This window comes from Fundulus heteroclitus, chromosome 12 (genome assembly GCF_011125445.2).
Source record: "Fundulus heteroclitus isolate FHET01 chromosome 12, MU-UCD_Fhet_4.1, whole genome shotgun sequence".
NCBI lineage: Eukaryota > Metazoa > Chordata > Actinopteri > Cyprinodontiformes > Fundulidae > Fundulus > Fundulus heteroclitus.
Window position 1 is genome coordinate 5,086,180 of NC_046372.1, and position 26,266 is coordinate 5,112,445.

General features: G+C 38.0%; 1 protein-coding gene across 3 annotated transcripts in view; it reads left to right on the forward strand.

Moving 5' to 3' along the window:
- Positions 1–26,266, forward strand: part of LOC105939939 (netrin receptor UNC5C) — a 262,858-nt gene that overhangs the window by 206,540 nt on the left and 30,052 nt on the right. For 2 of the 3 annotated variants that reach the window (XM_036143780.1, XM_036143777.1), the window contains exons 5-8: positions 182–362; positions 3,943–4,110; positions 4,960–5,124; positions 17,108–17,164. In XM_036143780.1, the coding sequence (XP_035999673.1) occupies positions 182–362; positions 3,943–4,110; positions 4,960–5,124; positions 17,108–17,164 (571 nt within the window). The remainder of the gene's footprint in view (positions 1–181; positions 363–3,942; positions 4,111–4,959; positions 5,125–17,107; positions 17,165–26,266) is intronic. The other variant, XM_036143778.1, reaches the window with a different exon arrangement.

Below are 26,266 nucleotides of genomic sequence, written 5' to 3' on the forward strand. Positions count from 1 at the left end.
TTTTTGAAAAACAATGTTTGTTTAGCTCCTTTACGCTGCTTGATGATTTATGCCATCAACAAGCCCGATCAGTATAAAGCAAGTTTTTTCACATATGTCTTTTAACTGCTTTTCTACTTTTTATTCATTCAAACATTCACAAATATGTTTTTTTTTTTTTTTTGTTTCCTCTATGTCCCAGGTGGAGTGGTTAAAGAATGAAGAGATAATTGACCCAGCAGAGGACAGAAACTTTTATATCACTATTGACCACAACTTGATCATTAAACAGGCGCGTCTGTCTGACACAGCCAACTATACATGTGTAGCGAAGAACATTGTGGCCAAAAGACGAAGTACTACAGCCACTGTTATTGTGTATGGTAAGTTTGCATACTTATGTTTGATACTTATATTGTATTTGGTCCACAATAAACAGTTTAAAAGATGTGTTTCTGAGATAATCTTAAGAATTTATTTGCAAAGTGCATTTTTCTTTAGTTAACACACTTTTTTTTAGATTTATACAGAATTATCTTTGCTGTCTGGACAAAAGCCTTTGTTCTATAATTGTTTTCTGATTTTTAATTAACCCTAGATTCTCATTCAACATTAACTTTAACCCAACCTAATTAAACCTATCACCTCCCACACCCACCCCTAGTCCCACATTTAGTTTTTAATTAAAACAGTGGGGATTTCCAAATGTGAATTTTCTGCAAGGAATCCCAGCTCTAAATGAATTGTGCTGCATTCTACATTGTAACAGATGTCAAAAAGCAACAAGAAGAAAATAATGATACAATGCTACATAGAATATCCCAGATCAATTATGCGGTTGGCTTGTTCTGCAGGCAATGTGCTTCAGGTGCTGTTTTTACTTGCTCTTCCATTCTTTCCTTCACCAAATAACAGTGTTTCGTAAGACTGTGGGGGGGGGGATTATGAGGAGAAGAAACAATACCAGATATAAACAAAGAACATATATAAACACATGCACATGCCAAGTGTTTCTCTCAAATCTTACTCTGACTTTTTGCAGGAGTGTTTCAATCAAAATTGAGCTTGTGTTCCTGTTCAATACAGACAGCAATGGAGAGGTTTGACACTGATGTATCCTTACAGAAATAGGTTGTTCAATCTGAGGTTCAATCTTCTTGCCTCCATACGGGCTGGGCTGACAATGTTGACAAGGTGAAATAGGAAGAAAAAAAAAACACAGGAACATAAGGAGGGGGGTAATGAAGCAGCTATAGATAAAACACAAAAAGGTGAGATGTGGAAAAGAAAATGTGTAAGAAAATGGTTGGCAAAAAGTGACGCTATCTTAATTAACCATATAGCCTAAAGCTTAACTTCTAATTGAAGTTTAAAATAGGAGTGGGCCCTTCTTTAGGAGGCACAGACAGAGCTGTCGAGCTCCAGCCCCAACCCACTCTGCCTCATCACATGAAGCACATCCCTGGCTCATCCCAGCTTCATACCTTATTCAGGTCTTCCTGGGTGTCTCATTTGTTTGTAACTCTATCTTTACTGTCCAGGCAGATATTTTTTTATAGAGAATAAAGAAAGTAGTCTCATAGGAAGTAATATGGGGGACTTTTCTAGATATACAGTACTGTTTAATGTTTATTCTTAAATGAGTGTCTGCTCTGATTTGTTTTATTTTATTTAACCTTTATTTAAGCAGGAAAAAATCCCATCGAGATTAGAAACCTCTTTGTTAAGCGAGTCCTGGCCAATATTATAGGAAGGTTGCACAGTTCGTCACAAGATACTGCTTTTAAGATTGAAGATATTGGATTTGTATAACAATTTTTTTTCTTTTCACGACAAAGCAACAAACTAGCTTCTTTTTTATCTTATATTATGAAAAGTCTGTCTGAGACAGACTTTTCATAATAGTTGTTCTCAGCAGTATGTCTGCTAACAGTGAACCTCTTTTAAAAAAAAAAAACAACAACAACAACTACACACCATAAATGAGGTAACTTTTTGTCTTCGCACAACAGACAATTTAGCAAAGAACCATTTTCAGTTGTGTCCATCAGCATTTTTCCACCAACAGCCACAAAAATAGTTTTATCCTGAGGTGTAATAACACATTCGGCATTCTCAAAATGACACCAGATACTGATTTCATGAAAAAGTGACAAAACCAGACAAGTTTCCATAAGAAATAAAACTGCACTTAATCTATAAGAAATAGTTCAGTTTTCATTCAGGTTTGATTTTTTTTGTTTACTCTAAGATAGTCCCAAAGTAAGAAAAAAGGATTGAAAATGGTCTTTTTTGGTTTTGTTTTAGTGTGAAGCTTTTATAAATCTCAAAGTATGTTTTAAGAATTTTCTTTTAGTTTACAAATATCCATTTCACATTGAACTTGAGGTAATCAAATGCAGTGCATTTTGCTTTACAAACTGTGACACAGCCTTTTAGTTTGGCTCTGATGGGTTCTAATTGTGGCGTGATGTGCCTCCTGCTGTAATCTTACATTGGTTAGAAACAGCTTGATGTCCTTGTCTCTGTCAACATTTCTTTTTTCTAGCGGCTCCCAAAAAAAGTCACACAAAGGGTGTAAAAGGGAGGTGCATCCTCTCACGATACTTAAAGGAAAGTGTGGTTGTCCAACATGATGATAAATCTATTTAGTCCACGCTGTCAACAGAAATGACCGACTGAAAAACGACTTCCTTTTTATTTCAAAATAAGGTCTCCAACTGAGAAACAAGCTATCCAGTAAGACTCCATCACCATATCTGTAGTTCTTAATAATTACTTGGAATGATACAACAACTCGGAAGTGCTTTACAAAACCAACTTTGGTATGCAGAGTCATGCCACATATTAATATTGCGAGATAATATTACACCCACAGATCATACCCATTTTTTGGTGGAATCAATTTAAAATTCCAATGCATCTACAGGGAAGCTCTCTAAAAAGTATTATCTGAAAATTTGGCATATAGTAAAAGATCAGCTGAAGAATGTTGCCTCTCGCAATTAATTATTTTGGACAGGAGTTTTCAATTTTTGGTTGATATCCCTTGTATCTTCAATTACATGCAAACATACATGAGTGAAGATGATTTAATTTCCTTAGTTGTGATGTCCTGCTTTTATCATTTAAGGCAGTTGACAAAAGTGAAATCTTTCCTTTCCAGAACACTCTTTGAAACAGTGATCCATGCTTTTATTTTGTCCTGTTTAAATTACTGTAAGGGACCTTATGTTGGAGGGAGTCAGTCCTCGCTCTCTTATCTGCAGTTGGTTCAAAATGCTGCTGCACATCTTTTAATTTGACCTAAAAAAAACAGAACACATCACCCCTGTTCTGGCTTCACTCTCTTCACTCACTCTGACTTCATTTTAAAATCCTTATTTTCGTTTTTAAATGTTTGAAAGATCTTGCTCCGCCATACCACTCTGAGCTTTTTCATCCTTATTTACCTTTGTGGTCTCTCAGGTTGGCCAAACAGCAGCTCCTGTAGGTCCCAAGGTCTAGAAGGAAGTGCAGACGTAGCAGGGCCTTCTCTATTGGTGCTCCTCAATAAATAATCTACTCCTGCACATTAGAGAGGCTCCTTTGCTGCCTACTTTAAAAACTCATCTTAATACCTACGTTTAATCCTTGGCTTTCAACATGAGCAAGACTTGTAACTTGTTAGTTGTTGGTTTTACTGTGTTTAGTGTTTCACAATTCTTATCTAATGTTTAGATATGTTTTCCTTCGTTTATTGCATGTTTACAGTTTGCAGTTATGTGCAGCTCTTTGTTTCAACTGTGGTTGTTTTAAAGCGCTTTATAAACATAGTGGGTGTTGTGTGGTAGAAGCTAATTGTAAAAGAAATTAGTTGTACTTTAAAATGTTTCCATTTGACAGTGCCTGACTGAACTCTTTGAGATTATAATTAGTCTTTAAAGTGAAATTCATCTAAGTGATTGATCTATGTTGTTGCAGTAAATGGTGGCTGGTCCACATGGACAGAGTGGTCCCCTTGTAACAGTCGGTGTGGACGAGGCTTCCAGAAACGAACCAGAAGCTGCACCAACCCTGCTCCCCTTAATGGAGGACTGCCTTGTGATGGACAGGCCATACAGAAGCTTCCCTGCACAACACTGTGCACTGGTAATTGTGTTTTGTTTGATCAACTTTGGGATTGTACTACCGGGGCAATTTTACAGCATTCCTTGAGTTTATTATTAGCTACGTTTACATGAACAAAATTTCACGATCGGATTGAAATGTATTCAGATAAAAAAACAATCGGATTGTACCGTTTATATGGGCATACAATTAATCCGAACATAATGTGCATGTATATGCACCTGGTTTCATTCAGAGTAATACCTCTCTGACATGCGCAGTTATTAAATTCCCCTAAAAAAACACAGAAGAACAAGAACTTCCGTCTTTGCTGGACAACAAAAATAGTAAACAAAGCAGTAGTGAATGAGTTTGTTTGTTGTCCGAGCACCCAGGATGAACTTGTATGAGGTTCTTATTATGGTTGAAACGTTTCTGAATAAATAATAATTTTGAACTCCTTTAATGTTTCGAATAGAAAGGTTGTATCGGGAGCCCCAACAGTTTTGCTTTCTGACATATTTCCGCCATTCAACAACACGGAAATAGGTCACGTTTACTACAGGCATACATGCGCACTTAGATGAGTTTGCCACACTTGGAATAACTTGAGCCTGACAAACATTTACATGCACGTTGATCGGATTATCAATCGGCATAAACCACCCCTCTCATTCGGATTACAATTTCATTCCTATTGAGCTTGTTTACATGACACAGATTTATTCAAATGAGACGCTTTATTCCGATGACTTTTGTCCATGTAAATGTAGCCAGTGTGTTGATTTAATTGTATTGGATCTCTTACACCCTTCCCCTTTTAACACATTCTTTTTTTTTTTTTTTTACATCTTACTAATTTATATTCTCTTGCCTTCCATTCCTCCATAGTGGACGGAGTGTGGACAGACTGGAGTAAGTGGTCAGCCTGTGGGACAGAATGCACTCAATACAGGAGGAGAGAGTGCAGTAACCCTGCTCCTAAAAATGGTGGAAAGGACTGTGAGGGTCTGGTGCTCCAGTCTCAGAACTGTACTGACGGGCTCTGTATGCAAAGTAAGTTATCAAAAATTATATTCAAGAGCCCACAACGCTGGACAAAGAAATATGCTATTTCAATTTCTTTGCTGTATCTGTGGCTGTAAAATTGTTGACCACGCGACTAATACTGAGTAGCCCCTACCTCTTTTACCATCAACACAAACCTGACTACTCAGTGAATGTAATGTCTGAAACAAGGTTCCTTTGGCAGCTGTGGGTTGTTGAGTGGGACATTTATTTAGATTAATTATGACTCATCTAAATTGTATTTTGGGAACTTTGGAAGCTGCACAAAGATTTTCTTTCAGCCATTCTTAGGCTGTTTCATGTTGGCACCACAGTCCTCCTGCTAACGAAGGCTATAACCATAAAAGAGAGTTTTTTCCTTCTGAGGGTTTGACTGATCAAAATTAAATGTTTAGGTAACAATTACTACCATATAAATATTAATCTGAATAAGATTGTTTTCAGTGTGATTAACAAAATAATAAAATAGATTTTGATTTTACAGCTGAATTCATTAGGACTGTTGGTCTTGGGGATTTATAAATCTTGCTTTATACGTTTGAACTGCTTCTTACAAATAATATTAAGCGATGACAAATGCCAGTCGGATTGGGACGAACGTTCGCAGGTTGGTGATATTTGCAGGAAAAACTAAGCAAATATAGTGAGTGGAGCAAAACTGTGGTCTGTGGAAAACCTACTGATCATTTGCTGTGTTCGGTTACCTCTAGCACCAACACTCATTTGGCATTGAAAATGTTGTGGTTGAAAAAAGTATCTGTGTTTTGGCAAGGTTAGAATTTCAGGAATAATCATAGCTAGTCATGACAGTTCACATATGCATTTGTTAATTCAAATGAAAAGTGACATTTGAACAATGTGTTTTAATAATAGTATTGTGATCTTTCCTTCTGTAATATATTACCTGTAAATAAGACCATATTCCTGTCTTTTGTCTCTCCCTTAATTGCAGGGGAGTTATCCTGATTCCCTTTCATACATTGAGTCTTCATTTCTTGTTTCATTTTCCAACATCTTCTCTCCTCTATCCTCATTACATGCTTATGCTTCAGCTCACATTTCCCCTTCAGTCACTAGCATTTCATAACTTTCTGTTGCCTATACCCATTGTCAAAATTTCCTACCTGTCTCTCACAGTTCTCTGGATTTTATTTCTCTTTCCTGAGCCTGCTTGCTTCTTGTTCTCCCAGTCAGTTCTCATTTGCTTTTGCCCTACTGTGCACTTTATTCTCCTTTGCTCACAGCAGGTGAGTCACCAAACAGACCAACAATGCAAGAGGGTTTCTGAATGACATTATTAAGCTTAATCTTCCTAGTTTCTCATCCCTTACGCAAGTGAAAAACACTGGTTTTGTATTAAAGTAATGACAAATAATGATGCAGAGTTGTCATCCACAACTTAGTCACTTCCAACATCAGTAAATTTAAAAACCTGCATGGGAAATGTGGGCTGAGTCATAATGGGCCCAATTTAACAGCAGCAGTTTTTTCCAAGGTGGAGGCAATTATTTTTGTTGACTTGTGGGAGCAGTGCCTGTTGCTCCATGTGCTCAGAGTAATTGGCATACAAGCATATCACATGAGCAGGGGAGAAATACAGGGAGGTTTGAAAGAGGGAGAAGTAAAAAAATATATATATTGAAAGGGAAACATTTTATTCCTTTTTACAACAAACATGCAGTGCCCGCACTTAAAAACTCTTAATAATTACAAAAACGATCATTAGGTTTTCAGCCGCAGCAGGTTTCTCAATTCTAAAAGGTTTTGGGTCCCTGTAATAGGAAATTAATTTATTCATGCTGTGAATAACATTTCTTAGACAAAATTGAAATTACACAGTGAAAATAAAGAAGATATACAGAAAAACCAAAGAGTTAAAAATGAGTAAAAAAATCACTATATATATATAGAAAACTTATCTTTAATGTCTGTTCCTCTAAGCATGTATAGTTTATTTACTAAGGCTACGTTCACACTGCAGCCTGAAATGACCCAATTTCCAATTTTTTTGCCCATATGCGACCTGTATCTGATCTTTTTATGACAGTCTGAACAACACAGATCGGATTTTTTCAAATGCGACCTGTGTCTGTACGGCCAGGTCGCATTTACCCGACCTGTACGTCACCGATACTCGACAAACGTCACTATTCTGCGTCCTGCTATGCAGAAGCGGGAAGAAAGACGACACCCATAGCGGACAACAATGAGAAGAGCAGTCAATGGAGGGAAAGCTCCGGTTAGAAAATAAATTAATGATCGCAAAATGCGCGCCAGCATTATAATCCATGTTTACTTCCGCAAACGCTGAGGACGCTTGCTACGTGTGATGTCATCGCGTCCTCGAGTGTGCATGCGGGACACTTCGGTTGAACGCATTCAGTTCACACAGGAGATCACATACAAGTAGCTTATATTTGGAAATGTGAATGACCACGCAAAAAAATCAGATTTTACAAAAAAATCGAAATTGAGCATTAAGACCTGCAGTGTGAACGTAGCCTTAGTTTCTACTAAGAAGTTTCTCTATATGGACATACTTTGTAGGAAGTCCTGAATTATTTAATGCAAAGGGTAAAATAATACTTAGTTCTGCATGGATTTTTGTTGAAGAAGGGACAAAAATACACACACACACGTTTACTGGACACAGGAAGAGCAGATCCAGTCAAGTACATCTCATTTTTGAACGACTAGACATCTAAACATGGAAGCAGAGATGTTTAACTTTTATTAAAAAGTGAAAAAGGAGGTTCAGTTGGTTGGTTAAAAAAGAAAAAAATTTTCTTCCGTCAGTGTTTCAACATACAGAGACTGCCTAATATGAGGAGAATCATGTCTGTTTAATCTCCATTCACAGTATTTACGCTCAATATTGCACATTCTAAACAAGTAAACGGCTCTGTGGTCATTTCCAGATTTCTGACGAAAACACAGTTTGCTCTGATTGTCACTCATCTCCAGAAATTCAGTTTGCTGCCCCCAAAACTCCACCTTCCTGAGTCTATTCCAGCTGTCTGGTTTATTCTTGTAAAACACTTTTCGTTTCTAGATAGACCCGCATGAATGAATCAAATGAAACAGACCCCAAATGTACAAATAATCACTCAATAAAGTTAAGACCAGGGTTGAAAGTAGTTTTAAGTTCTTGCCGGTATTATTACACTCCTTTTTTTTAAGAATGGAGAACTGCTTTTTTTTTATTTTATTTTATTAAAGAGTACCACTCATTCAGAGTACCTCAAGGCTCCATTCTTGACGTCTTCCTCTTCTCTCTCTACCCCATACCTTTGGAGTCAGTTATGAGAAAACATGGTTTAGCCTTCTTTTTTTGGCAGAAGACAGACTTTTATGACACTAAAGGAAAATAATTGCTCTAAAAATAATAATGATTTATTATCTAAAAATAATAAATCATGGATGTCAACAAAGTTAACGTTGTTTGGGTGCATTGATGTCTCTAACATTGGTGTTGACCTGGGACCTTAAAGTCAGGATCTGACCCAGACTGCTACAGACCTCAGTGTAAGACTTGAGAATATGGTAATCTTAACTTTGATGCTCGGTTAAAATTTGTGGTCCAGACCAGCTTTTTCAAACTGAGAAATTTTAATCTATGCTTTAATTAGAACTTCCTTAGATTACAGCACTGTACTTTACACTGAGCTTATTAAAGCCTCAGTGGCTTGACTGCAGCTGGTCCAAAATGCTGCTTTCTTCTTCTAACTGGTACCAGAAAACGAGAGCATCTATCTCCAGTTTTAGCAGCAATTCATTAGCTACTGGTTCACATTTGGAGTGATTTTAAAACTCTTTGATTTGTTTTTAAATATCTTCATGGCCTTGCTTTCCAGGATCTGTCAGACCTGATTCATATGCATGCTACTTCTCATTTGCTCAGGTCTGCAAATAAGTTTGTATTAGTCATCGGAAAAACAAGGAGTGCAAAGAGGTAACTGCACTTTCTCTGTAGTTGCACAAAACTCTGGATTCAAGTAGCCTTACATATCAGGCAGGCCATTTAACTTTCTGTGTTTAAAACAGATCTTTTTATTAGCCTACTTCCTAATTCAAGATGTTAGCTTTCAAAGTTTTTATTGCTTGTTTTTGTGGAACTGCATTTTATTTTACATTTTGCTGGCTTTAACTTTTCATTCTGTTTTGAATGACTAGTTTTTAGATTTTATAGATAATGTTGAGTTGAGAATATTATTTGTTTTTAAAAAGGAGGAAATATGGTTGTTTTTCAAACAGAAGTTCTTCAAAAACCGCTCAAGAACATAACAAAATCTTTTTTGTCCCTGACTTTAATTATGGAATATTTATCAATTAGTTTATCAACATAGGACTATAATTTCATTGCTGAATGAGGCTGAATTTCATCAAGCCTATATGGTCTGACATTTTCCCCTCATCTGCAACACTTGAAGCACACAAGCGTTGACGCTGAATCTTTACGCATGATCTTGCTGCTGATATTTTGCTTCTTTTCAGCTCCATGCACTTCTGGACTGTTGCAAGGACAGTGCTCACTGTAGTGATCTTTGTAATATGTATGAGTGTATTGTCGAGGCTGGTCTTAAGAGCTGTAGTTTGTACCTTACATGTGCCAAACATGAAGGCATTGAGCCAGGTTGGAACAAGCCTGTGGCTGTACACCATGCAGAAGCTAAGCAAGCTCATGAGGCGTGGATGCAAGCTTGTAAAACCAGAGCTGGGTCTGCCCTTGAGTATAAAAGACTCACTAACACAAGGTATGAATATGCCATTCATTATGTAACGAAAGCACAAACAAAATATGAGAGCTGAACTATGGCTGAAAAACTACTTTCTAACAATGTGGTGAGCTTTTGAAAGGAGGTTCAAGCTGTAAAGATAGTTAAGACACTACTGCCCAGTGTCATAGAGGGAGTGACTGGGGTTGTAGATATAGCTGAACTTTGGAGGCAGCACTATTTTTGACATATTTAACGGTGTACAAAGTGAGCTCTTTAAAATAGGAAGGATTAAAAATCAGGATGCAGTGACTATTACTTGATGTGAAGTCCAGGAAACGATATATTATCTGTCTGATAACAACGCTACTGGCTCTGATGAAATCACGGCAGAACAGCTGATATATGCACGTCCAAAAGTTGCTGTACTGCTGGCAATATGTGTCACTGGGTTCTTGACCCACAGATTTCTTCTTGACTCGTTACTATCTGTCACTGTAGTGTTCATCATCAGGGACAAGGCTGGAAAAGTTGGGAGTCTGGACAACTACAGACCAATAGATTTAGCTAGTGTTATATCTGAAGTCCTTGAGGAAATACTGATTGGTCGCCTGTGTCACTGTATAAATACAACTGATAATCAGATTGGATTTAAATCAAAGTTGGGAGCTGATCTGTGTATCTGTGGTTTAAAGGAGACACGACAGGTATATCTCAGACAAAATTACTCTGTGTTTCTAGGGTTTATTGATGCTTCTAAGGCTTTTGAACCACTTGTGAACCACTGTAAGCTTTTTAAAAAACTAAAACAAAGAAATGTGCCTGATAATAATAAGAATCTTTGTCTACTGGTACTCAAGTCAGAGGATGCAGGTTAAGTGGGGGAGCACCATCTCGGCCTCCTTTGGTGTTGGAAGCGGTGTCCAACGGGGGGCAAGGGGGATGTTGTCCCCAATCTTATTCAGCCTGTATGAGTTGGGCAGTGTCTGAATGACTGTAGAACAGGATGTGTGATCAGTAACACTGATCAACCATTTCACGTACACTGATTATCTAGTCATCCTTTCTACTAGCAGTGCGGGTTTCCAGCAGCTGCTGAATGTTTGCGCCGATTACAGAATTAAAAAATGCTAAAACGAGTGTAGTGCTGATCTGTAGAACTAAAGAACTAAACTAAAGACCTCTGTTTTCCAGACTTTTATTTGTCAGGGCAAACACTCAGTGTTTGTAGTAAAACAAAGTATTTGGGCCACTTTATCACAGACAGGCTTTGTGAAGATGCTAGTATCAATGGCCAGTGTCTGTATGCACAAGACAAAAGCATTGCAGTTCCGCTTTATATAGACCACAACTGAAACATTTGACTGTGAAAGGGAAGAACCTGATAGATACACCTTAATTTGCAGTATGACGACAAAGGCAATGCAACTTTATCATAAGCATTATTAATGTGATAGAGCTGTAGTTTCCTCCCAATGGTTACATTTTGCTTTGTCAAAACAACTGCATGGTCATGTTGTATTTAACTACTTCAGCTTCAGGACTGACCTGTCAACCTCTCTTTATCTGTGACTTTGATCAAAGCATTTTAAAAATATTGGCATTAAAAGTCACTAACAAAACTCAGCTCCTGATACCTTTCGTTGGTGTTGGATGTCTACTCTCCAGGATTTTGTTAAAGGCACCCACAGTGAGGTGCACAGTCTATTTTTTTGTTGTATTTCGTTTTTTACAGTCACAGCATAGTTCCAAGGCACAGCTTGTAAAACTATACTAATAATTTTTACTGTGATGTTCACACTGTGAGAGAGGCTGCAGCAGCTGTGTCGTGTGACCTGCTCTTCCCACTGCACACAGATATCCACAAATGGATATAGTTTTGCAATGTTCAAAACAAAGCCCTAACTTTCTGAAGCAGGAGAACCACTTTTTAATGTTTTGTCAGCACAAAAGTAACACTGACACATGTTACAAGCTGAAATGTCCAACCATTTCCAAGCAGAGGATCAATAAGCTAACATTAGCCTCACACTAACCTACTGAGCATGACAGCGACAAGAAAAATATATGATCTTATTGAAGACTGTAGATAAAAGAGACAAGTGAGATATATGTTTGGAAACAAATTATAACGCAATGCATGTTGAAGAAACATGTTGAATATATCAGGGCTGTCACGATTCATCGAATGATTCGAGGACCTTGAGTCATAAAATTCATTGAGGCAAGATTATCTACCTCAAAGCTTCATTACATTGTTTATTTATTCAGCGCACTGAGTTCCGGCCAGGCAGCTAATGCTAACGATAGCCTAGCCTGCTAATACATGGATACCAAGTGTGGTTATCTGCTGTGGAAACAGAAAGCAATGGACAAAAAGCAGCTTAAAGAAAGAGACCTAAAGTTGTAAAGGTGTGGGGACACCTTAAATTTATCAGAAAAGCAAACTGCGCACGCTGTACAAGCTGTCTGGTATCGACTGAGTTTCTAACTGCCGAAGATTAGCGCTTCTACTCTACCCCTATGGAGCTAAAACAGTGACAGCTTGCAGTGCCATTGGAAAGAGAGTTGGCATTGTAAAATCAAACATTGAAAAATTAAACATTGAAAAATCACTTGCAATAACATCGAAAAACAGATTTATTTGGCTTTGAAAAATGAGACATTGAAAAGTCAAGCCTTGTTAGACAGTAAAAAGTTATGATGATATTATCATTTTATGCAGTTTTTTTCAATGAGAGATGTTTTCATTGTCACTGCAGAATTCCTTCAGCTACGATGTCACTACAAGCTGGTGCTGTTTTGCCGTCAGGGGCGGAGATAAATTGAAGGCCCCTTCACAGGCCTTCCATTTTTCTGGTACTCCTCATCATCTACCTGCTGTCACTGGTTTAGCTCCATGTCACTACAATCCTTAGCTTTGTAAGCTAATGAAGATAATTGTTAATGAAAACACTAACCGGTTCTTGTGGTCGAGCAGTCGTACTTGACTGGAGCTTTCCATAAGTTCACTGTAGGTAGATGATGAGTACCTGATGTAATATTCAAGTTTTGTTTGTGACCATTCTCACTACAGAGGCAGCTGCATTGTATTGATGTTAAGTCAACCAGAAAGGGCTAAACTTTTAACATTTTGATCCTAGAACTATTTGCTTTATTTCTATTACTCATTAAATAAACTTAAATAATTATGTGAAAAATCTGCAGATTGTTACATTTTTATCTGATTAATCATCAGAATAATCAATAGAATAATCAATTACTAAAATAATCGGTTATGATAGCCCCAGAATCGATTAGCTATTACCTTTATAGTAGCCTTCCTAACCAAGTTAGACCTTTGAATCAGCATGGTAAGGCTGTTTGTTGCTATATTAGGGTTTTTCCCATATGTGCACACATAAAGTACAATGAGGTGCATACCTAAATGATAATACAATGTTATCCTTAAAAATCTTTCCTTTAGCCACAATATTGACACAACTTACTGTACATGCATTCTCGCCTCAGTGTATGGTGTACCATATCTCCAATCCATTCATTTCCTGCAGCTTGTGTTGTATGCGGTCACAGAATCTAGCATAAAACCCAAAGAGGTATAGATTTCGGCTCATTTCCCCTGATTGATTTCCTGCCTTTAAAATGACTGCACAGTCGTGGTTTTATGTCAGCACTAATGTTTCAACTGTTTCCTGTAGCAATAACGGGAATCCATGAAGCATGCTGTCTCAGTGTATGTACCGCTGTGTCTGTGGATACTAGAGGGAGTTTCTGCATGCACAGCATTTTTACATAGTGTATTTACAGTATATTTGAAAGGCATGAGGTAATTCTCATGCCATGTATCCATTTGGTTTTTGAAGGATTTTTCTTTTAGAATATAGCCTTTACAAAGACATAAAAAAAGCCTTCAAGTGTGTGTGGCAATCGTTCCCCACTGGTGTTAAAAATACCCATTTAACTGTGAGTTTTAGGGCTTTAAATGAACTGATAAGGCACTGTCAATTTGGTGGGGGATTTAATGTTTCAGATAGTGTGCTCTATAATTGACTTTGTGCTCAGAAGCACTTCTCCCTCGTTTTCCCTCTCCTCTCTCCTTCTGCACCTCCCCCTTCGGATTTGTGCGCTCCATCGTCTTTTGCTGCCTTCTTCCTCTAAAAGTTGTCTGCTTGAACTTTGCGAGGTAGAAATCCATTTGCCCTCACTTTTGCCCTGCAAATCCTTTTATCTTTGTGTTGATGTGTTTATGTGAGAGATATCCCGCATGAGCTTCAATGTGTGCGTGCGTGTGTATGTGTGTGTGTTTGACTTCGAGATTTTTTTAAAGTTGTTTTCTCTCTCATGTTTTAACTTGTTGACTTTTATCTGACACATTGATCACAGTTCTTGGAAGAGATGCACTCCGAGCTTCACCAGGTCATCCTGGAGACCATGACATTTTCCTCCCTGCCAAACTGCGTGCTTATCCATAAATATACATGCTGAACAACAGTTTTACCAGAACAAATATAATCTCCAGTACAGCCTCTAAAACCATAATAATCACTAGGGACGATGACTGTTATGTAACTTTTGAATTTGGATGAAAGAGTGAATTGTGTTTTCCTTTTATCATGCACAGCTATCAGCAGGTACTGCATGGCAACAAACAATCCACCTCCACCCCTGAAAACCTCTACTCATTCCAATTTTGTTTCCTCCCACTGTGGTCTCTCTTTAGCATTGTTTTCTGCATGGCATGTCAGCAGCTTTTCCCCACTTTTTCTTAAATGGTTTGGTCTCATCTGGCTTGTCTTTTTGTTTAAACCTCTCTTGTGTCCCCTCTCATTTAATCATGCATGCTTCATTTTACAAGCACCGTGTTTTCATTATTGCTGTTTGCTCGAACAGTTGTACTCTAAAAATTAAAACATGATAAATCTTTCTCCTTGCTTGTTGCTCCAAGTACCGTCACTGATTCAGATTTTTATCATCATGACAAAGAGTCTTATCTGTGCTGTTATTTGTGTTTTCTTATATAAGAAATGTAATAGAAATATGTACTGCTTATTGTCTTAGCTATACAATTCCTAATAAAATGATTTATATGTTTTAGGGGGTTGTACATTGTTAAACTATAGCCTCACAGAGTTATGCATGTAGGCAAACAAAATAAATGTCTGAACTTAAAGCAGCATTGTGTAAGTTTTGACTCAGGTCAATATACAGCACTTGGTGCGTGTCGATGCTCCGTGCGGGCTGCCCTTATCAGAAACTCGCCTATGTAACTTGAGAGGGTTGCTTCCATCACTGATCCATTGCTGAATTAATTATTTTGACCCTTTTTAGGTGTAACAACAAAATAAAACACATATGACACTTAAATTATCATACTAGGGATAGGTACCGAATTCGGTACTTTTATAGGCACTGACGCACTAGATCAAACGGTACCATATTTCGGTACCTAAACACATCACTGTAACACTGAGGGAGTGGAAGAGTGGGTGATTTTCCATGCTGAACATGAACACAGCGTTGCAAGAGCGTGATGACGTCAATAGCCACTGGTCCAGTGAACAAAGCAAGCCTGACAGACAGAGAGCGCTGGAAAGTATAACTATGTCTCATCTTTCCAAAATGCGCAGCAGATTACGCTCGCTACAGTATTTGTGAGGCGAAGTACAAGGCCAGTGGCAGGTGTACTTTTCATCTAAGGAAGCAATTTCTCACTATATTTAGCGACTTTTCGGACCCATCCAGCAACCTCTTTTCAAAAATGCGACTAGCGAAAAATCTAGACTTTCTTTTATTATTGGTGACTTCCGGTGAAAGGAACAGTCGTTCTGGAGTGCAGCGCGTGGTGCTGTGAGCCCATTCCCACTTCTCCAAGCACGGTCTCACAGACAGAAAAACAGACAAACACATCATCTAACACATCGTGAAACTTGCCTGTAGTCTGAGCAAAGAGTGCAGAGAGGGGAGCCGCTGTTCCCTCATTGCAAATGTATACTGCCCTGATTTACAAAGTGAGATAAAATATAATGTTTTTCATATAGTTTCTTCTTCTTCTCTGAAACTGTTGCACTAAAACAATTCCCTGAACTTTATTCACACACAGTTTCAATCTTATATTCACCACGTTCACTCTGTGCCTCTGATGACTGTTGTATTAGTAAAAATGTGTTGTTTTGTACTGTGGATTCAGGCAATGTATCAAAATTAATAAATTATTTAATAAAGTTCATTTCTAGATCCAAACAAGTTTATATATCGAGAAATATATATGTTAAATTTAAAAAAGGTTGAGATACATAAACACATAAAAGTACCAAAAATAGGTACCGTTGAGTACCGATATGTATTCCAACGTACTGGGTATCTGCACCGTACCGATTGAAATGTGAAAGGTTCCCATTCCTAGATCATGCCCATGCAAATTCGTAGTTATCCAGGTCATCACAACAGCAAACAGGCTTTAATCGGAGGCTACCGAACTTTCGTTAAGTTCTTTCTGAAAACATTTCAACACCTATACAGGAGTCATTGTCAATTCTGGTTGCTCGCCACCAGAACTGACAAAGACTAGTAACAAAGTAACAAAATGTGATGAAATTTGTTATTTTCTATATAAATTATATTACAATGTGCTATAATCACACAAAACCTATTCAAAGTATTTAAATTTGATATTGAATATTTTGGCAAATGCTCCCCACCTTACCTAACATTTAGAAGGAAGTGGGACCTTCTATCTGTCAAGTTTACAAGTGTAACAATCAGTTTATACAGTATATGCTTATCGCCCCACTTAACCTTGCCAGTGTATCTTTTTCTGTGTTTTCTTTAGTCAGCTGTTTTACCAAGAAGTGCACAATGTTGTTAGGGAGCTTTATATCAATTATATACCAGCTCTTCAATTATACATCATTACATCAAAAGTTCTTCTACGTCATAAACCTCCTGTTTCCTGCAACTAAGTGGACTACTACACATGGCCCATCAGTGACGGGCTTACATATCTGGTTTCTAAATTTATACCTTTTTACCATCTTTTTCCTAACAAGCTTTTCGTGTTTTCTTGCAAACCTTCTTTGATATGAATCGTAGTACAACTAAACCGACATGAAGGTGAAGTCAGGCAGGAAATACTGGCATTCAAATTCAAAGTCTTTGTTCTTTCATGTTTGTTCCATTTGATTTCATTTATTCAATTTCTGTTGTATTTTTTTAATTCATTTATTCATCCCGCCATTCGTTTCTTTTCCTGTCCCAAGGTTCATTGTTTCAGAAGTCCACTGAGCCCAAAGAACAGAGTGCTTTGGGAGTTCCATGTAAGTTGATGTTTTATGTTTTTCCCGGAATTGATGTGTTTTTTTCTTCATCTTGCCATTTCATTCTGTCTCACACTCGTTGCTTTTGACTTTTCATTGTTGCACTGACATTTTTAAGAGCTTACCTTTAAAAACTAAACCATCACAATACCACATAGTGCCCTCATGAATTACGCTGTCTCCTGCCTCAGCTTTGAATCAATCCAGTACCATTCAGCGTGAATCACTATTTGTGGGTTTGTTGAAGCTGTGGATTGTTTTGCAAAGTTGGCAATTTTGCATTATGGTCAAAGACTATACTGTGTTGGGTTTAAATCTTATTGTATTGGCTCTGTTAAAAATAAATTGGATCCAAGAAGTCCACTGAAATGCCTGAAAATGTGAATGTGTCCTTTTGATTTGACCCGCTATCTCAGAGAAATTAGATCTTCTCATGGGGTCAAGTCTAAATGAAAAATTCAGAAAGTTTCTTTAAAGGCTTTTTTTAGGGTGAATAATTTTAATAAGATTTACAAATATATATATTAACCATGACTGTACATGATAATATTTTTTAGTGTCTTTGCGTTTCCTCTTGGGCGCTTGTTTCCATTTCTGTCCTTCTATCTTTCCGTCTGCCACAATGAGAGGAAATTACTACAAACTGGGAACAAGACTGGGAGCAAGAGCTGCAAGAGGGAAAAGATCTCTGCCATTTATTATTACTCTACTCCTGACTGTTCTCATTGGAGAAGTGCTTTTTTATATCTTCAAAGCATTGAGTATCTTGAATGTATTCTTGCAAGGGTTATTTAAGGTCTGTTGACAAAGTTTTACTATAATGGCAGGTTTTACAAAATAAAAAATCCAAGGCTGATAGATGTACAGACAAAATTAGAGATAATACAGAAGCAGTCACAGCTCATTTAACAGAATATCATTCTGTTTCTCATATAGGAAACATCTATCATGAGAATATGATGAGTGTTGTAATTGTAATTACGTTTTCCTATTTGGGTTTATTAGTTAGACATTTTTCTCAGTGCTGACACTTCCCCATTGTTCTCTTCTTTGTCTTAAAGTGACTGAAGTACATACTGTATGGGTGTAAACAACAGCTTTAATTCCTTTTCTCATTGCATCAGGACATGTGTCATAACAAATGAGGCACAAGGTTGTCAGAATTCAAAATTCTGCTGAGTTAAATCATAGCATCTAGTTTGATCTATTTGTTTTTGTTTCATTGCCAGCCATTCAAATAACAGTTGTCTATTGCAAGCTAGACAGATGTTAAAATATAAGCAAAAATATTTAGCATCTTTTTAAATTGAAAAGAAAAGAATGTATTGCAATTGCTGGCATATTGGCTTCTTGAAGGGATGTCCCATATCATAGAGAGATATGATATGGGACGGCTGGTGATGGCAGGAAAAAGAGTCCAGGGTGCGCATGCAACAGGCTGAACTGATGGCAGGATATGACAGGCAAATATGGATGGAAACAAACCAGGTCTGTGTGACGGTCAAGGGTCATTCACTCAAAGGAAGGCAGGAGAAGGCAGAAGGTCCAAAGGCGGATCAATGTGCGAGATCAATAAACAGTCCAAGGTCGTGTCCAGAAGTCAGAACACTGAAGAGGCATACAGCGATGGCAAGGCAAACAGGGAATCCAAAACAAGAACACTGGTCAGAACAGGCGATTTACACATGACTGCTGAATAGCAGTCAATCTGGCGCTGACTGGGTGTAAGAAGCAGTTATACATAAGTGGAAACACAAGTGTGAAAGCTTACTGGTAATTAGAGTTAATGCAGGTGGGGCTGCTCCACTAATTAGCAGGGTGCACAGAACAGAAACACAGCCATCCAAACCAAAAAACAACTAAGACAGACAGCAAGAATAACAGCAATATTGCAATTGCAAAGGACCGCTTGCATGCAACATTTGGCTATAGGTTGTAGAACTGCAAGTGCCATACATTAGTAGAGTGTTGCCACTATTATGTTTAGCCACTTATATGGATTTTCGCTGTCCTTTTTGCCACCCTGATTTAGTCTCTTGCCTGTCTGTTGTAGATAAGGCAATTTTGTCCACAAAACTGACATTGAATATCTTCTCTACTTTGCTGTAAACCTGAGAGATGCTTGTGCATGACAATCCCATCAAATCAACAGTTTCTAAAGAACCCAGAACAGCCTGTCTGGCACCACCAAACATGCCACATTCAAAGTCATTTAAATCCTTTTTCTTCCCCATACTGATCGACTAATTTCCTGTTAGTGTTAACAGGCAATTGAACAGGTGTACCTAGTAAAGTTGAAACCAGACGTTCATATACACTAAGACACATACGCTTTTTCCCTCTATTAGACATGAAATCTGAATAACCGTTTCCTATTATAGGTCTGTTAGAATTACCAAAATTATTTGTATTTGCTAAATGCCAGAAAAATAAGAGAAGGACTATTTCTGGCAATAATTATTACTTTCTTCGTATTCAGAAGTTTACATACGCTAATATCACTAGATCTTTAAGTAATTTGGTAATGTCCAAACGATGATGGCATGTCGTTAGACGCTTCTGATAGGATTATAGAAAGCATCTGAGTTGATCTGACACACATCTGTAGATGTTTTAAAGGCACACCTAAAACACTCTAACATAATGGGAAAGTCAAAAGAAACCAGCCATGGTATCAGGAAGAGAAATGTGGACTTGGTTAAGTGTGGTTCATCCTTTGGTGTAATTGCTAAAACGTTAATTTGTTCATGCAATTATATGCAAGTATAAACACCATGGGACTGTCCAGCCATCGTACAACTCAGGAAGGAGTAAGGTTTTGTACCCCAGAGATGAACATGCTTTGGTTCAAAATATCCATACCAACTCAAGAACAAAAGCAAAAGACCCTCTGAAGATGCTGGCTGAAGCTGGTAGGAGTGTGTCATTATCCACAGTGAAACGAGTACTGTACCAGCGCGGACATAAAGGCTACTCTGCCAAGAAAAGCCATTACTACATTTCTTTTTATATAGTATATGTAAGCTTCTGGTTCCTACTGTACATGCATTTGTCTCTGACTTTGCCCATAGTTTTTTTTTTTTTCAGAAAGATTTTTTTGGTGGTTGAAAATTATTATTTTCTAGGATGAGCTGCATAACTGAGCAGTGGGAATCGGCTTGTATTTCAGTATTTATGTCTGTGGCCAGCAGAAACTGAAAAGCATAATATTGTTCTATCAGGTTCTAATAAATAAGTTTCTTTAATGGCCAACGTTGAGTCCTTTCACTAAATAGCTGGTAAAACACAGAATCCACACTGCATAGGGTGTTAATTGACTGTAAAAGCAGAGTTTGTTTTGACAACATAAATACAAACTCAGTATGTAGTAGATCTATATGTATTTTCCTGGCATCAACATTTACCCCCTTCATTCATCATGTAAGATAAACAGACACGCTTACAAATGGTGGTGTTCTTGCTTATTCTCTCTCTTGGATTGAACCCTAATAGTTAATATAGGGGGATTTGCTGTATTCACCTATAGTAACTATAGTTACTATAGAGGGATGTTGTATAGACATTGCTTGATTAAAAAGGTAGGCGAATGAGTGTCAGGTAGTTATTGTCCAAAGCTCTACTTTGGATGCAAAGCACACATAAGATAGAGACGAGCTAATCTGAGTTATCCTTGCCCCCTCTCTGTTTAGATCCTCTCCATGGTAGATTGAACAGCGTCAGAGAATGACAAAAAGCCTAGACAATCAATAGACAGTGATTGGTACTAACTGAGGATGAGCTCAGGGCTTCTGCTTCGACAGCCCCTGTGTGTGATCAAGTCCATGTGAAAGAGAGCATCTCCTTTGTGCAAATTCCTGAGCCTTCTGGTCTATAAATATTTAAGTACAATCAGCAGTTACTGACGCACACGGATACAGTTACACTATTGCTGACTCCAAAATAGTTTTAAAGGATGGGATAACTTATTCGCTAACAGTGACTACACAATCAAAGCTGGCACTGGTGAAACACAAGCTATATTCAGTCATTGAGTTCCGATTGCATACCATGACAATGTTTAGCCTCATCACTGTTTAATTCTAAACCTTTAAGCTGTTGCCCCACTGTTTTGGATAGTGGCATATCAGAAAACTTTTGTTGGTCTAAAATGAATCACATTTTTAAAACATAAAGTCGAGGCATCCTCCGACGGGGCAGGAATAGTGATCACTACCCATATACAGAGGCCTGGATCCTCGACCTGGGTTCAATTACGGCGTATGGTCCTCTGCCGCGCGTCTCCCCCCTCTCTCAAACCCCCTTTTCCTGTCCAAAATGAGCCACTAGTGTTGTAAAAAAAAAAAAAAAGGAGTCTCAATTTTGCGTGCGTATTTGGTTGTAACGTGCATAGTTTAGAATTGCGTAATGAAACATTGGGGTTGTTTCTCTTGGCAATGGCCTTCTTTCAGATATGTAACGATACAGTGACCATTTAGGGTGAAAGTTAAATCTTTTATTCCCACTCTATTGGGACTTTTCCATGGCTCCTGTCTACCTCATACCACTCTACCCGTCCTGCCCAAACTCTGCTCCACTGCACTGCTTTTAGTTCTCAACAGACCCGATAACGCAATAGCTCTAAGCCCCACCTCCATTTTCAGAAGCAAGTTGAATAAAAACATAGAACAAAACAGGCTCTCTTACTCAGAGAGAGATGGAAAGGCTGATTAGTTTGAAACTGGTAAAATTCTGTTGAAATTTAGGGCTTTTTATTTTCGTAGGGTAGATATTGGGTTTGCCCATTGGGCTGCGCTGATTTGGTTAAGTATTCTTTGGGTTAGTTCCGAAACAGCTGAGGAGCAAAGCTCCAGGAGCTGGGAGAGGCAGCTGCTGGAGCAAAGAGCAAAGTGGGCTCCACATGCAGTCGCTGCCGAGAGAGAAGCCATCCTGCAGAAGCTCTCACACTGCCAGCACGGTGCCTGGCCTTCGTGCACGCTGCCTTTCTCAAGCCTCCTGACTCCTGCGAAGTGGGCTTTCCATGCAGGGGCTGCCGAGAGGCTGGCACCTGGACTTCTTTCATGCTGCCTCTTAAGGCTCCTCTCTCCCACAGAAGGAAGCTCTGCCCTCTGCTGCACACACACAACACTGGTTAAATCAGCGGCCATGAAGAACCATTTTTTGAATCACACAGTCTTTGTAGACAAAACTCCACAGCTTTCAATGTAGTGAACCCAGTGTTTCCTTCTCTGTAGTAGTGAGTCGGCAAATCACCGTTGAGTAGAGCATGGCCCAGTGGAGTCCAAGGAAAGCACTTTGAAATAGGTCCAACCCCCCTGCCCAGTCAATAACTCAAAGTATTTAGGATGCTGAAGTGAGTGAATCTTTGTAAGTGCAGACAAAGCATTTGCAGTGTGTAGCAAGAGACCAGAAAATACATTCCTGTTACATTTGCCTAGCAATTACACTGTCATTGCAGTTTCACATATTGTCTGAGTTGTGAACTTCATGCCGTAGAGTTTCTCAACCCATTGATAAGATCTTCCAAAACCTGGTTTACAATAGCTAGTGATCTCATTAATGCTACAGTATCAGATACATAAATAGGTCATGTTGGTTCATATTAGGTCAATAAAACACAAAACATTAGTGTTACGTAGAAACTTGTTAATGAAGACCTTTACAAATAGTAAAGGGGAGATTAAAAGTTGGAATACTGATAACATTTGGGTGGAGTTCAAGAAGGTTTTCCAAGTAAGCAGGGCAAGCCTGAACCCAGTTGTTGTTGAAAAAAAAACAATTAGGGGAGTTGAAAGAGGAGTATAAAAATTGGACGATTTAATGGCAGGTGTGCTGAACACTGATAATTTGCTCCACAAAATTAAAGGTTGAATATTTTCAAAGGTTTACTGCAACAAAGGTGCCTATTTTTCTCTCTCCTAGTGTTTCATTATTTTCAAAATAAAAACAGGGAAAATTGCTTAAACCTGTATGAAAAAATAAAAAAAACATTTTAAAAATGAAGCAATCAATGATCTTCAGTTTATGTTTCATATATTGCACCTCATATAAGTCTTATCTAACTTGAAAGTGACCACCTTTGCATTTATTTCAGACAATTAATGTAAGAAATTTCATAAGAATTCTGTGAAAATTTATATACCTATGGTGCATATAGGTAAATCATATGTTAACATATATTTTCTATACATGGTTTGTATATCTTTTTCATATATTACAAAGATGGTAATTGCACATTGCAGAGGTTGGCCAGAGGTTCTAATCAGAACTGAATTGAGCTAGATGTCAACCATCCACTTTCCAACAGATTCTCACAAAGCTCTATTTGCAACTCAGATAGTTAGACTAGGAGTTTCCAAAGTGAGGGTCAGAACCCCCCAAGAGGTCCCAAAACACCTCTTTGGGGTCACAGAATGATTTGACGCTAATATGCTAAAAAGATTGAGCATTTTCTCTGTAAAACTGATACCATCACATTTGCAATGGTTGGATGCTTTCTATTTTTTCTAACCCTATCCCCACCCAAACTAGATCAGGTGTATCCACAAAGGTATTTTCTCTTTTAGGCTGTACGTCCACTTGGATGTGGCATTTTGCGAGATTGTGAACAACATTTTTGAAACTGAGTTCTAGAGTGGATGCATTTCAAAACAGCGGTTTCATTTTTCTGTGTGTAAATTCGAGCTGCAACTTTTTTAAAACAATGACCTTGTTGCTTTGCCTCTCTCTGTAACCCGTATGCTTCTCGCTCTCACAAATAACATCAAATATGGCGCCGTCCAGTGTTGCGGGTCTGTTATGGCTGTTAGTACTCTTCCTTTGTAGCGAGCCCACTCTGCACAGCCCCTTGTCCCCTGTGTTGTCTGCGCATGCCCTGTGTTTTTGCATGTTTCTTTAGCAATCTCACAGTGCCACCAATGGCCCCTGCATACCTGCTACATCCTTTTTTAGTTGTCGTGTGGACACACATTTTTGAGCCACTGTCTTGCTGTGCGGTGCAATTACCAGAAAAAGGTGTACTGTTGGAAAAAAGCAAAGCCCAAAAAAGCGACTTCACGTTCAGAAGCAACCCCAAGAAACCGCAACCGCCGATTCACAAGAGTTACAAATGGCTTTAGACAAAAACAAGCCCAAAGTCGCTTATAATAAGTGGACTATGCAACACTGAAGCTCACATGAACCCCCCATGAACACCCCTGATGGAGTGTATGAAGTTTTAATGCCACTAAGAAAAAGCTAAATAAACGTTGCCTATCTGCACAGATGCTGCAGTCACTGTTTTCAGATGTGGATGTTCAAGTGTTGGCACCTTACCACAGAGGACATCTAGAGACTATATTTAGGTGTCTTTGGTCAGTCCTCTCGGTTACAACAACAACACTGACATTTCTCTGCAATCCTTTGGTGTTTTAGAAAATCTATGGGAAAAAAAACTCCCTTCATTTGGTCACGATCATCATATCGTGAGTCACTTTTGGATTGTTGTTGCCATATTATTGACTGTTGAGACAATATTCAGGACATATCTATTCACTATTTGACTCATAAAAGTAAACTGCTCAAGCATTACCGCACTGCTTGTACGACCTCAAGATGGCCTTGACGCATGCATCTAAATTTAGTAATTTGACGTCATTTGAGGAATGCCCTATTTGACTTTGATTACAGAGCTGAAAGAGACATTTAGTATTAATATAGGCAGTATGTTTTTTCATTAATGCATTAGGTACACAAAGGTTAAAGCTCAGGAGACAGTTGACTGGCATATGGAAGTAAACATGTAGGCATCTCTTTCCTGCCAGTCACCATGTCAGAGCTTTGCATGAATACTGCACCCCACCAAAAAAATTATTGCTGGGGTGCAGATTTTAGTACTTAGTCAAACTGTGAACTTCACGCTATCTGCCACTGTCATTATAGCTGCACAAAACAGTTAAAGTGCACTCTCACCTTCTTTCTTTTGATATTGAAAGATATTCACTGTAACAATGTGATGAGCAAAAGTCTCTGTATATCGTCAAACTGAATTAAATCACATGCATCTTTTACAGATGATTAATAATTTCTCCTGTATGTCAGTAAGACATCAGTAACAAGTAATGAGATCAATATAACTAAATGGCCCATGCAATATGGGTTTTTGCTGTGCACCATTTGTAAATGCCATGGCTCAGTATGTTATGTTGTAATGTTTGCTTGCAAGGTCAAAGCAACAGATGGTGCGCATATAAAGGAAAAAAAAAAAAATAATAATAATATATATATATATATATATATATATATATATATATATATATATATATATATATATATATATATATATATATATATATATATATATATAAGGAAAAAGCGAGGGAGGGAATGTAAAGCCAGAACAATAAACAACTTGGATTCAAGCAGTTGTTAGGTTATTTGTGCAGGTAGGAACCCTTATGGGATCTTTATTTATCTGCAAATCAAACAGATGGAGTCAGCAATAACAATAATGGAAGGAGAGAATCAGCTCTGGTATAGAGGACATTATTTGAAAGGCTGTAAAGAAATGCTTTAAACCCCCTGATACCAAACAAGTTACGGTTTGTCTTTTGAGACCACAACATGATGTAACCTTGTTAAAAAACAACAAAAGTTTACCAAATCATACAATGCAAAAATCATTTGACAAGAGAAAGTATGTATTTCCAGCAGCTGGTGCACATTTTGTGTGTTGTAAAGTTAGGAACCTTGAAGTAAAAGCGGAATTAAGGCAAATATTCCATAAGTAGATGGTGATGATTATAATTAAGATCAGAAACTGGAGGCATAAGAGGATTATCCAGTTCTATTCCCTACTGCCAAAAGAAGGGACTTTGATAATAGCACAGCTTTATGCAGCAGTGCAGTACAAGAATCAAAGACCTCACAGCAAACAGAATTAAAAGGAAGCTGGTGACTGGATGTGAGAAGTTTTAATTAAGTTATTGTTTTATCGGTTGTGCTTTAAAATTAGTCAGTTAAACATTAGATAATAGTCTATGTTTTTGTAGCTCTTAATGTATTTTTTATCTTGCTAACACAAACTGGAGGGATGATGTAAATGTCAGATTTTGTCTCCTACAGTGT